Below are 14,457 nucleotides of genomic sequence, written 5' to 3'. Positions count from 1 at the left end.
GGGGATTAATGCTCTTCCGCTGGCCATGGGGATGATGGATGGACAGATGTGGGGAAGGACAGACGGAGGGGAGGAGTGAGGAGTGGGGCAAAGGAGAAACGCCAAGTCAAGTGGACCATAAATCTGGCTGAAGGTCTGGTTTGCATCACGTACGGCTGGAGTGCTGGCGGAGGTGTTGAGATGAGCTGCAGTGTTATTGTGAGCTACAGTAACTGAGCCAGATTAGTTAGACTGGTGTTCTGTACTGGGAATGAAACTGCACTTAGATCCCCACTCAGACCAGGAGCTGGTTTAACTGGGACGGCACTGATAACGCTTCTGAGATACAGAGATATAACCCAGTCTGGACCGGATACAGTTCGGTGGATTCATTAGACTGTGAGCTGTGAAGATTCAGTAATCTGCTCCTTACACATCACTACACAGCCATTAACCTTACACAGCACTGCAGCATTATCTGATGTTTTTTGGGGGGGTGGGGGGAGATCCAATGTTTTCTGCTGGTATCAGAACAATACGATACTGGGTATCAGATAATGCCTTGTTTGTGGACATCCCTTCAAATGAATGCATTCTGTTCCTTTAAGTTGCACCTATTGCTGACACAGCTTGTCTAGTCCCTGTAGAGAAGAAGTACTGCCAATATAATAGGACTCTCTGGAGCAGATCATCATCATGACCCTATTGAAACTCTTTTTAATATCCTTGATTCCAGAAGAAACAATGAATGGCCAGATGTCCCAATACTTTTGTCCATCTGATATGTTAGGAGGGGGTGTAACAGAATCCCCCTCAATCAGATCCAGTGTTTTCTGCTGGTATCAGACCAATACGATACTGGGTATCAGATGATGGCGTCTGTATTTAGGACAGGTGACGTAGTGTGTAGAACATGCTGAACACCAGCACTGGAGAGAAGAGCCAGCCCACATCAGAGGGTGCAGGCCAGGAAGACCCGGTTTCAGTTCAGCCTACAGATCTGAGGGTGAGGAGCCCTGATGTGGAAGAGCTTCACAGAAACACTGAAAGCAAAGAGTCAGAAGAAATGTTTGAACAGTTTAAGCAGTGAAGGGATTTATCACAGCAGCTCCGCTCCTCACCTGGAAAACACAGCCGCAGCTTTACTGATCAACTGATCAGCTTATTGAAACGAACAGTTTAAATACTCAGGGTTATCAATCACACAAGCCAGCTCAATCACTACTCAGTCGTTTGTTTGTGCATCTACTGTATATGTGTGTGTGTGTGTGTGTGTGTGTGTGTGTGTGTGTGTTTTCAATCAGCATCTGGAGTCATCTGTAAGTGCTGTTGTTCTGTGGCCTGGCTAGGATCAGATAAAATATGCGCACGCGCACACACACACACACACACACACACACACACACACACACACACACACACCACCCCACCTCGTCCCTCCTCGCTCCATTTGTCATGGGGCAGCTGTCGGGCCGTTGTGATTGGTTGTTGCTGGAGACAGATAGCCGATAGGCTCTGATTAATAGTTGTGGCTCCGGCTCCTGCTCATTGATCAAGGGAACAGGAGAGAGGGATGGGGAGTAGGAGGGAGAGTGAAATGAGAGAGAGAGAGAGAGAGAGAGAGAGAGAGCATTGCAGCCATGTCAGGCGTCCTGCTTTGCAGATGATCCGCTCATGATCATTTTTTCCAATAGGATTCAGTGAATCAGTGATTCAGAGTGATTCGAGTCATTAAGCTGTGTATTAGCTGCAGATGTGGTGTATGGAGCTGTGTGTGCTCTATCTGTGTGTTACAGTTACAGGTGAAACAACGTCACCACACGTGCTACTGAAGAACCTTCACCTGAGACAAACCCGTCCAATTAGTTTCAGCTAATAAAATACTGGAGCCTGAATCAGACTCTATTATATATCAGAATATGAATCACAACCCCCGGATCACAGTACAGAGCACATCAATCATCTGTCAGCTTGTAACGCTTTAGACATCATTTTTTATGATTTCACAATGATCATGATTACAGTGATATTTACAAAAAGGTTCTAGATAGAAGGTTTGTTGACCACTTTTTGGTGCTGAAAACTTTTTTTTTTGCTATATAGAGTCTAGAACCATAAACTGTTTTCCATGTAAAAACAGTAAAGAGTCACTGAAAGGTTCTTCAAGCCTTTACAAAGAACCCCAAAGCAATGAAATGTAGTCAGCATCTACCAGCACTGTACACACACACACACACACACACACACACACACAAGCACTATTAGGACTAGCAAAAACTGTACAACTTAAATTAAAGACTAAACACATAATTAAACTAAAGACCTCATTAAAACCAAGAGAAGTAAAAATACAGACACAGAAAGAGAGAAAAATCAGAAGCTCAGTTTGAGATGAATTCAGAAACTCCGAAAAGCTGCAGAAGAGTAACATAAGCTAAAATGGAAATACAGAAAGACTCCGGACAGAAATACCTGAAGGAACTCAAATACAATATGGTATCTACAGTAATGTGTAATTTTTTGAAATACGCAGTACATTCGTTATTATTGTTTATTAAAGCACAAGAATGATGAAGTGATTCTAAACTTTTGACCTGTGTGAATCTTACAGTTGTCATATGGGTTTGGCTCTGCCTGGTGTCGTGTGACGCTGGCTGCTTTTGATTAGGTGTGTGAATCAGTGTTACAAGGTGTATTGGAGAGTTCAAGCCTTTGATGCCTGGTGTTGGTGCGGGCCCTGAGCTGATAAGGCTGGTAGATATGGCTTTGGCCAGTAGATAAACTGACCAGTGATGGTCATCCCCATGACCCCGCAACCTCTGGTATCATAACAGGCAGGAAAAACAGAATAGATTGGTATCAGGGAGCAGGGCAGGAGTGGCCATAACGTAAAGCATGCTTATATACTGTCAGTCAAAAGTTTGGGTATACTGTTCTCTTCACTGAAATGTTCCAGGTAGTGTTTGATTTTAACCTCTACATTACCCAACTAACAAATCCGCCACAGGACTTTGTTCCGACTCTTTGTTCTGGCTCTGCTGATTTTTACGTCCTGGACCAGAACTCTTAATAAAGTTAATAGTGCAGGAAGGAACCAGGGAGGGACAGGGAGGACACGTCCAACCCAAAATGTAAAGACTGTCTGTGTCTCTGCAGTTTAATAAGGGAAGAAAGGAATGTAGATTTAAAACACAGTTAAAATGAATTCTATTTGGTTTCAGGTTTTAAATTCAATAAATACTATGCCTATGGATTTTATTTGTTTGTTTGTTTATTTAGCCTTTACTTTAACCAGACAGGCCATTAAAAACATGCAACCTGGCAAGCTCCAAAAAACACTTGTGAAGAAAAAGGAGAGAAAGAGGAGGGAAAACAACAAAAGCTATTTTGTCCTATGGGTTTATCTGTTTGTTTGTTTTTGGCTAATTGCACCTTTAACCTCCTCCTACACCTCAACATCCAACCTCTCCTATACCCGTACACAGATAGGATTTTGAAGAACGGTCATTTATGAAGATTTATTTTGTTTTTATTTTTACACCCAAATCATTAAAACAGCTGAAATGTTTTTATATCTGAGGCATTACTGTCACACATGTTCAGGGAATAGGGTTCTCTAAATAAACCAGCTCACTGTGTGCTTCACTGTATAATGTGATTATCACTATAACTCTCTCTCTCTCTCTCTCTCTCTCTCTCTCTCTCTCTCTCTCTCTCTCTCTCTGCATTAAGATCCCAGAGAAATATTCATGTTTCTGTGATTCAATCATGTGAAACCATCCAGAATGTCTCACACTCCTGTTTATTTAGTATTGATTTATCTATTTCACTCTTTATTCTCTGATTTTATGGTACAGACTTACCATACATACATAAACGCTTAGCAAGGGTGTAGTAACGTGTTCAACAACAAGGAGAAGTTAAGTATTTTGCAAATACACAGTAACCTGTCTAAAACTCTACTCTGTATTTACCACACCTAAAGTCACATAAAGAGCGACTGAATGTCTGTCTGTCTGAGAGTTTGAGAGAAAGGGTCGACTTTGAGAATCTTTAAGATCTTTATGGTTGCTCACGTTCACAAATAAATCAATACATATGATCAAAAATCACCATATTTCAATGATTAAACCTTATTACTTTACGCTGAAGTTAAGTATTTTTATCCTGAAGTTCTGAAGTTCTGAAGTTCTGCAGGTTTTGACTCGGCAGCTTCACTAAACATCCGGAGGTCCTGGTGTGACCTGGTGTTAGTAATGTATGTATGTGTGGAGGAGCGGGATAGTGCCTGTATTTGTGTGAGAAAGAGTATGTCTGTGTGTGTGTTAGGTGTGTGTGTGTGTGTGTGTGTGTGTGAGGACAGAGGGGGGCTGTCTCAGTGGGGGGGTCAGTGATGTGAGGTCGCGACCTAGTTGACCCCGGGGGAGTGGAGATCATCAATCAGCGAGAGGCAGTACAGAGCAGCAGGCGCAGGACACACCCCTTGGCCCCTAAACCACCTTCTAACACACACACATACAGACCAACCCCCTCCCACCCATAGCCAAACAGATGGCCATGGGGCAGCTCGCCGATCCTCACCTTACAAACACATCCACACATTCTGCTGCTATTGATGACCTGTGTTTATGATATTGATGATCTGTGTTTATGATATTGATGATCTGTGTTTATGATATTGATGACCTGTGTTTATGATATTGATGACCTGTGTTTATGATATTGATGATCTGTGTTTATGATATTGATGATCTGTGTTCATGATATTGATGACCTGTGTTTATGATATTGATGACCTGTGTTTATGATATTGATGATCTGTGTTTATGATATTGATGATCTGTGTTTATGATATTGATGATCTGTGTTCATGGGGTTCTGCTGCTGCTTCATACGGACCACTTTACATCAGTCCATTAGCTGAGCCGCGCCGCCATCCCTCAGACACCGCCTAAACCTCACACCTCACACACGGGACCCAGAGAGAACGGCTACACCAGGACTGTAAAAGCCCATATCATCTACAACCGTCCTCCTGTCTGAAAATAAAGATACACTGCATGTCCAAATGTTTGTGGACACCACTTCAAACATAAGCATTCAGCTTCTCTGAGTTGCACACATTGCTGACACAGATGTGAAAATGCACACACAACTAAACAACAACAGAAAAGAAGTACTGCCAATAGAATAGGACTCTCGGGAGCAGATCATCACTAATCCCAGGTGTGGGCTTGAGGGGTATAAAGTCAAATCACCCAATATCCTGACCTCACTAACGCTCGTAAATGACAGTGTGTACGGTGTGCTGAGTGTACAGTATGCTGTGTAACAGTGGATGCTAGGTATAAATAAATCCAGTGTATGGGTGGTGGAGTTTAACCTCTGTAAAAACACTTTTGATTCACTCGAATCACTTGTAAAAAAAGCTTCACACAGTCAACCCCTTTCCTCTTCAGAATAAAGGATTTACCTTTTAGTGAATTACAGGGAGTGTAGCCATGAAATGACCAACGGTGCACTGTAGAGAACTGTAACAGCACTACAGCAGGGCTGACACACAGGGCTGAAGTGAAACTGTCACAGTCCCCTTTCGCAGTTTGTTTTTCTGAAGTTATGAATAGAAAAGTAAAGCTGAAGCTGCTGGATCAAAACCTGGCTTACAGAACAACACATGTGAACTTCAGTGTGAAGTAATCAACAATTAGTAATTAACAAGTCCTTCTGGATCTGATCTGTCGGTCAGTGGTCAGCATTGGGCCGCTGGTGTAAGTGTGTCCTTTGGTGTGACGTCACGAAAATCCGAGCATACAATCTTACACAGGTATTCATCCTCACTGTTAATTAATACAGTGTTTCATTAAATCTGAAATGATGCAGAACGCTGTTTTTCTAATAAAGTCTAACTTTACTGTAGCTTTTTTAACTTTAACCTTTATTTTAAGATGAGTGATGATCTTACCTCCTCTAAGTTATTTTAGACATTTTCGCTTCTTTTATGTGGACAATTTTGGGATTTGGCTCCAAAATAAATGTAATAACAAAACATCTAAAAAAACAAAAATCTGAACTAAATCCAGATTAACGTTTTTCTACTGATTTCTACTCATTTCTAAACAGGCTGTGTCACACCAGCAACTCACACTCAGCAATACAGCCTGTCTCTGAAATGATGATCCAACAGACATCAATTACAAACACAAACAGTGAATTACTAATGCAAACACACACACACACACACACACACACACACAGAGGATGATAAGAAAGCAGAAGAGAAGCCTAATTTAAGGTCAAACATATTAGTCCAGTTTGGTCATGTGATCAGTCACCACTCATGCTGATTGGTCAGACCGTGCGCTCCTGTGCTGCACGCTTCACCCACGCGCCCACCAGGATCTCAATGTCCTGCAGAAGAACAGATTTCCCTGCATTGAAAACAAACCTTAAACTGTAAATGTGTGTGTGTGTGGTGGGGGGGATAATGGAGAGAGAGAGAGAGAGGTTCTCAGGTGCAGTATTAGAGTAATCCATCTTTGTTCTTGTGCCGCCGTCACCACTTCCCCAACCCATCCATTACACAATCCCCCCTCCCCTCTCTCTCTCGCTCACTCTCACACTCTCTCTCTCTCTCTCCCTCTCACCTTCCTGGCCTGCAGCAGTGAGGTTCTGTCTCTGGCCCGTGTCGGGTTCATGTCAGCGCAGTGGGCAGTGCTGTGAATGAGGATGGCCCTGTGTTTGTCCTCGTTGGTCCCATTACGCACCACACTCAGCGCCATCCAGGGGTCAGTGTCACCTAACAGCAAACCACCACAAACACAGAACCACTCAGTCATTTTGCCACAGTACTGGAGTGCTGGAGTACTGATTTACTGGAGTACTGAAAACAAACCTTAAACTGTAAGTGTGTGTGTGTGATATATGAGATATGTGTATACTGATATATTGGAGTACTGTTTTACTGGAGTCCTAATTTACTGGAGTACTGATTTGTTGGAGTACTGATTTAGTGGAGCACTGATTTACTGGAGCACTGATTTAGTGGAGCACTGATTTACTGGAGTACTGATTTAGAGGAGCACTGATTTACTGGAGTACTGATTTACTGGAGTACTAATTTACTGGAGTACTGATTTAGAGGAGCACTGATTTACTGGAGTACTGATTTACTGAAGTACTAATTTAGAGGAGTACTGATTTACTGGAGTACTGATTTAGAGGAGTACTGATTTACTGGAGTACTGATTTACTGGAGTACTGATTTAGTGGAGCACTGATTTACTGGAGTACTGATTTACTGGAGTACTAATTTACTGGAGTACTGATTTACTGGAGCACTGATTTAGTGGAGCACTGATTTACTGGAGTACTGATTTACTGGAGTACTGATTTACTGGAGTACTGATTTACTGGAGTACTAATTTACTGGAGTACTGATTTACTGGAGTACTGATTTACTGGAGTACTGATTTACTGGAGTACTGATTTAGTGGAGTACTGGTCTACTGGAGTGCTGATTTACTGGAGTACTGATTTACTGAAGTACTGATTTACTGGAGTACTGATTTACTGGAGTACTGATTTAGTGGAGTACTTATTTACTGGAGTACTGATTTACTGGAGTACTGATTTAGTGGAGTACTGGTCTACTGGAGTGCTGATTTACTGGAGTACTGATTTACTGAAGTACTGATTTACTGAAGTACTGATTTAGAGGAGCACTGATTTACTGGAGTACTGATTTACTGAAGTACTAATTTAGAGGAGTACTGATTTACTGGAGTACTGATTTACTGGAGTACTGATTTAGTGGAGTACTGGTCTACTGGAGTGCTGATTTAGTGGAGTACTGATTTACTGGAGTACTGATTTAGAGGAGTACTGATTTAGAGGAGCACTGATTTATTGGAGCACTGATTTAGTGGAGCACTGATTTACTGGAGTGCTGATTTACTGGAGTACTGATTTACTGGAGTACTGATTTAGTGGAGTACTGGTCTACTGGAGTGCTGATTTACTGGAGTACTGATTTACTGGAGTACTGATTTAGTGGAGTACTGGTCTACTGGAGTGCTGATTTACTGAAGTACTGATTTAGAGGAGTACTGATTTACTGGAGTACTGATTTACTGGAGTACTGGTCTACTGGAGTACTGGTCTACTGGAGTGTTGATTTACTGGAGTACTGATTTACTGAAGTACTGATTTAGAGGAGTACTGATTTACTGGAGTACTGATTTACTGGAGTACTGATTTAGTGGAGTACTGATTTAGTGGAGTACTGATTTACTGGAGTATTGATTTACTGAAGTACTGATTTAGAGGAGCACTGATTTACTGAAGTACTAATTTAGAGGAGTACTGATTTACTGGAGTACTGATTTACTGAAGTACTGATTTAGAGGAGTACTGATTTACTGGAGTACTGATTTACTGAAGTACTGATTTAGAGGAGCACTGATTTACTGGAGTACTGATTTACTGAAGTACTAATTTAGAGGAGTACTGATTTACTGGAGTACTGATTTACTGGAGTACTGATTTAGAGGAGTACTGATTTACTGGAGTACTGATTTACTGAAGTACTAATTTAGAGGAGTACTGATTTACTGGAGTACTGATTTACTGAAGTACTGATTTAGAGGAGCACTGATTTACTGGAGTACTGATTTACTGAAGTACTGATTTAGAGGAGCACTGATTTACTGAATTACTGATTTAGAGGAGCACTGATTTACTGGAGTACTGATTTACTGAAGTACTAATTTAGAGGAGTACTGATTTACTGGAATACTGATTTAGAGGAGTACTGATTTACTGGAGTACTGATTTACTGAAGTACTAATTTAGAGGAGTACTGATTTACTGAAGTACTGATTTAGAGGAGTACTGATTTACTGAAGTACTGATTTAGCGGAGCACTGATTTACTGAAGTACTGATTTAGAGGAGTACTGATTTACTGAAGTACTGATTTAGAGGAGCACTGATTTACTGAAGTACTAATTTAGAGGAGTACTGATTTACTGGAATACTGATTTAGAGGAGTACTGATTTACTGGAGTACTGATTTACTGAAGTACTAATTTAGTGGAGTACTGATTTACTGGAGTACTGATTTACTGGAGTACTGATTTAGTGGAGTACTGGTCTACTGGAGTGCTGATTTACTGGAGTACTGATTTACTGGAGTACTGATTTAGTGGAGTACTGGTCTACTGGAGTGCTGATTTACTGGAGTACTGATTTAGTGGAGTACTGATTTAGTGGAGTACTGGTCTACTGGAGTGCTGATTTACTGGAGTACTGATTTACTGGAGTACTGATTTACTGGAGTACTGATTTAGAGGAGCACTGATTTACTGGAGTACTGATTTACTGAAGTACTGATTTAGAGGAGCACTGATTTACTGGAGTACTGATTTACTGAAGTACTGATTTAGAGGAGTACTGATTTACTGGAGTACTGATTTACTGAAGTACTGATTTAGAGGAGCACTGATTTACTGGAGTACTGATTTAGAGGAGCACTTTGATATAAAAAAAAAGTAAAAAAAAGTATAAAGTTCTTTGATAAATGTATTTGTTGGACATTGGTTAAACCACCCCCCTCTACACGTCCTCACCATTCACATACAGCACACGCTGAGTTTGAGGCTGGTCTCCTCCGTAGTACTGGTTGGTGAAGTCGATGTTGGAGAGCAGGGTGTGCTGAGGGATGCTGAACAGGAGAGGGCAGAGCTGAGTCTGTGTCTGCAGGGTCATCATACGAGAGAACGGGCAGGTCGCATCTTCACACGTCTGATCTGGAAAACATGAATAACAGGTGAAGTGAACTACATTCATCAATTATCCTCATCTACAGTCAGATCTGGAAGATGATGAAGATGATGAAGCAGGAAAATGTACAAGTATAAGAATCTGAGATTTGAGACTTGAACAAGAACCAGACTGTGATGTTCTAGATAATGATTGGGTCAGAACATCTCCAGAACATCAGGCAGGTCTTGTGGGGTGTTCCTGGTATGCAGTGGTCAGTACCTACCAAAAGTGCTCCAGAAAAGGACAACCGGTAAATAATATAATAAATTGATAATCAGGACTGTTACTGGGTTGGACGGGTTTGGGTGTGTTATCAGTGAGTTCAGTGAGAAAGGTTCTAGCAGTCTGCAAACGGACAGAAACTCTACACACTAATACATACAGAAGCCGAACTCAGTGCAGGTCTGGTAGAACCACTGCCTGTACCCGGAGCCCACATGAGTGGTTTTGTTGAGGTGCAGGATGGTCTTCTCGTAAGATACATCAAGACACGGCTCCTTTTCCACGGTGCGATAAATCTACAGAGATGAGCATAAATGGGTTCAAGAATCTGCAGGAACTGAGAAAACATGGCATAAAGGACTGAGGCTGCTGTGAGAGTTAGGGCAGGCCCGACTCAGTATTACTGTAGTGTTCCTATTACACTGCCTGGTACCTACAGGTGACCGGTTACCCACTGAGGACAGTTTATCACCCCTCTGTACCACATCTATCAACGGCAGGAAAATTACTCCAACCGGTGCAGCAAACCATTCCACTAGCATGCCTGCTTCACTGCTGCACTGCACACACCTCATATCAGCGGTAATCAGACTGATCAGCGCTGGTCTTTTCCACTGAGCGGGGGGATTGGGTGTGTGTGTGTGGATAAACCTGTGCACCTCATGAAAGATCTTACTGATACAAATGGCCAGAGAGGGGAGGTACACGCAATACATCTAATACACCAGCAAATCAGTGAAGAATTCTCTGAACAGGTCTGATCTATACCAGGTCTAAGGCACATGTCTGATCTGAAGGGTTTTTCTCACTGAAGTCTTTTAAATGTGCACTAGGAGAATTTCAACAGGAAGGACAGTCAGACTGTGCGTTTAATCAACATGGTGGGCAGTCATTTGGTGGGTAAGATCGCCACCTAGTGCTGATACTGAAATATACAAATTCAGGCCTAAAGCCCACAAACCCTTTTCTGTCTCATTAAAAGTTGGCTTTATTTATCACATAAATATAAATTATATTGAAATGAAATATTTTGTATTAAATTACAAAACAATGCAAAATAGAAACTTCTTCACCAGTGGCCTCAGACTCCCCGACCCCTCCACTATACGCAGTTTAGCTTTCCCACTGGGGAGTTACTGTGGCTGTGCTGATGCTCTGTCAGAAACATTAGCAGTAAGGATTAGTAATGAAAGGATCTCCACACCGCTGTGAGTTTGACCAGCCTATCGTAGGCCTCCTCTTCCTCCGCATAAGCTTTACTCTGATTGGTCATGATGTCGCAGAGACGGGCAATGGTCAGCGGCCCGACTTCCTCGTTGTACTGGACGGTTCCCATGAAGATGTCTGCCAGGCTCTGCAGAAATTCTGTCTGGTCCTCGAGGCTCTTCGGTGTGTCACAGCAGCCAAAGTCCTTCCCCACCTGCGTCTCTTCACCCCTGAGCAGAGCAGCTTCCACCGCTGCAAAGGCCTCATAAACAGCCTTCACACACTGAGCAAACGAGGTTACACACTTAAACATACGCCCTGATGCCACACACACACACACACACAGACACACACACACACACACACACACACACACACACACACAGACACAGACATAAATACACTGAATTAAAAGCTGACCTCACCTTCTCAGAGCCCCCCACACTCTCATCCATGAGACTGCGCCCAACCACCTGCAGACGCATAGAGATAAGTAGGCGGCTGCAATAATAATAATAATAATAATAATAATAATATTAATAATAAATGTGCATTAATAAGACTGTACACTGATGCAGTTAGAAAGACTGAATTAAAGAAATATATTATTACATCAGCATCATTTACATTTTGATTCTGTGATGTGACCATAAAAAGTGAGATAAACATAAATAATTGTAAATTATGTTTCTGCATTTTTATTATATCCTCAGATGTTAATGTTTTTATACATTTTACACTTTTACATTTTACACAGTTCTGTGCATTTCATTTCCAGTTAAAGCAACCAATCACGCTCTTTCCAGTTTAAAAGGCTGTACAGGTTATGCTATAAGTATAAGAAAGTTATAAGTAATGTTTATCTGACGGGGATCATTCTGATGATCCGTTCTGATGATTATTCCTTTAATCTGTATCACAGATCTTTGGTTTAATTAATATTAAATGAAGGGTGAGCTCTGAGCTCTGCACTGTTCAGTATATAAATACACATTTTATTCAGTGCAGATTTTCCCAGCAAAGAACACCACTGCTAATAATCCACCATATCTCCATACGGGTGATGATAAGCTCATCATCTTACCGTGGTATAACTGGAGAAATCCAGTTTGGCCTGAACAGGGGCGGAGGACGCCACTGCCCCGTAGACAAGGTGAGGAAACTACAACACAGACACACTGGTGATGACCAACCCCTTCAGAGACGAGTCTTCCAGTGACCAATTAGGTTTTATGTAATGGCACTATTACTTTTTTTCTTAACTTTGATGATTGAAGTAAAGACACTCTAAGAATAATAACGCTGTACAGTATGTGGAGGCCCTTTAAAAGGCTCTTTATGGAACTGTTCAAAGAACCCTGTTGAGACCTTTATTCTTTAATAGTTGAGAAAAGCTGAACAGTGACGTGCACACACCTTTCCCCTAAACCATGCAGAGAGGGCACCAGCGTATGATCCTCCGAAACTGATCCAGACGTTCCTGTGGGTAAGGCTGTACTTCTGGCTGATGTGCTGGTGGAAAGCAGCGAGATCTGCAAGCCTGAGCGAGAAGGAGGAGAGAAGTCATGAGAAAACGCTTATGATGTTCATCAGATGGTGCAGAACAGTGTCTGTAGGGTGCGCACTTACGCCTGCTGGCTGGACAGGTACTGCAGGTTCTGCGTCTCCAGTCCTCCGGAGATGATGCTTCGGCCGTAGAAACGGTGCTCCAGAGCCACCAGCAGAGCCCCATGCTCCTTAGCCATGGCCACATGGTGACCTGAAGGACAGAGGAACACCAGGCAGAATCTGAATTACCAACAGCAGAGAAGCTGCCCTTAACGTTCTGTCTAAAACCCATCTACACAGTCTTCACAGGTGCAGCTCAGCCAAGACATGCTTGATGTCTGCAGATGTTTCCGGGCTGGAGCTTCAGGGAACCCTGAACAACAGAGCAGTTTACTCCACCATTCACCACCGTGCAGACCACACGCCTTCTACTGCTCACTGTTCTACACCATGAAGCTAGTTGGGGTCTTAATGTCTTAATTAATCAGGACCAAAAGTACAGATTCTGCCGGATTCTAACGACAGCACTTAGGACAGTTTAAGACGAAGCATCAACTGGAAACAGAAGATAAACCATAAATCATATTAATGCAGGAAAGCAGTAATACCAGCCAATACGCTGAATTCAGAGAGAGCTCCTTCACCCTCAATGTAGAGGAACACTGGGCCATGGGGACGCTCCCAATACTCTTCATTCACTAAATATTTCTGTGGTATAAAAAAAGGAGAAGACGTTTCATATTCCAGCATTAGTGTTTCATGTTAGTTCATATTTATAAATGCATTTGTTCTTTAATTCACTTTAATTCATTATTTGTCTAGTCTGGGTTTTGTTTGTTTACTAAATCAAACCTATTTCAGTTTTCTGAGATAAAGGTGACAGGTATAAACACAAGGGGCATCAATAAACTGTCAGAAGACAGCGCCCCCAGTGGTCAAGCATGGCTGAGCACTTGTCTTTTTGTGCTCTTAATAAACCAGGTGTGGAATTCTACCTGAAGTTGTTTACCTGGGCGAAGGTTCTGGTGCCTGTGTGGGTGAAGTGGTCCAGTGGTTGGTGTATATCCCCCTCTACTGGTCTCACCGTGCTGTCCGCGCGCGCGGCCAGATGCTCCCTGGCAGTCCACTCCTGCGCTGCGAGGGCGCGCTCCTTCATCTTCCACAGCACGCGCCCTGAAACACACCCGTCACAGCATTCCTGAGTCTGCCCTTAATTAGTGTTAATTGATGTGAAGCTCCAGAAACTGTGTGAGTACTAATAGCGCCCCCTTCCCTCCATATCTTTGTAATTTGCACCAACTTATCACTGTATTACAGTGTGTATAATAACAGCAGGTACTTTTATACAGTACTTTATCTCATATATGAATATAGTACTTATATTTATAGTATCTATGTAATATTGTTACTGTTCACTCATGTAAAAAAAACATTAAACCTCTGAAAATAGTTTGCATGACAACACGGCAGTAAATGGCAGAAATATATTTAAACATAAATTTAGTAAATCTGTACAGTTTTAAAGAAGAGTTAGGGGTTTAGTGGATAATCAGTCTTACCAGAAAAGGCACAGTCGATCAGTAGGATCATCACAGCCCACTGACTCCTCATGACTCCTGAGGTTCTAGATATTCAGTGAACGCTGCTGTGGGTTTGTCTTTGTTCTAGTTGACAAAATTAA

General features: G+C 42.1%; 1 protein-coding gene across 1 annotated transcript; it reads right to left on the bottom strand.

Moving 5' to 3' along the window:
- Positions 1-6,327: 6,327 nt before the first annotated feature.
- prss16 (serine protease 16) lies at positions 6,328-14,387 on the bottom strand. Its single transcript, XM_072669371.1, has 12 exons — positions 14,336-14,387; positions 13,786-13,949; positions 13,385-13,484; positions 12,858-12,987; positions 12,645-12,768; positions 12,313-12,390; positions 11,654-11,701; positions 11,227-11,511; positions 10,183-10,318; positions 9,605-9,784; positions 6,624-6,775; positions 6,328-6,387 (listed from the first exon to the last, which is right to left on the bottom strand). Exons 1-12 carry the CDS (start codon positions 14,385-14,387, stop codon positions 6,328-6,330), a joined length of 1,509 nt encoding a protein of 502 aa, XP_072525472.1.
- Between the last annotated feature and the right edge of the window lie 70 nt (positions 14,388-14,457).

This window comes from Salminus brasiliensis, chromosome 23, assembly GCF_030463535.1.
Source record: "Salminus brasiliensis chromosome 23, fSalBra1.hap2, whole genome shotgun sequence".
Lineage (NCBI taxonomy): Eukaryota > Metazoa > Chordata > Actinopteri > Characiformes > Bryconidae > Salminus > Salminus brasiliensis.
Note: the sequence above shows the minus strand (reverse complement) of the source record. Positions and strands in the feature narration are given on the sequence as shown.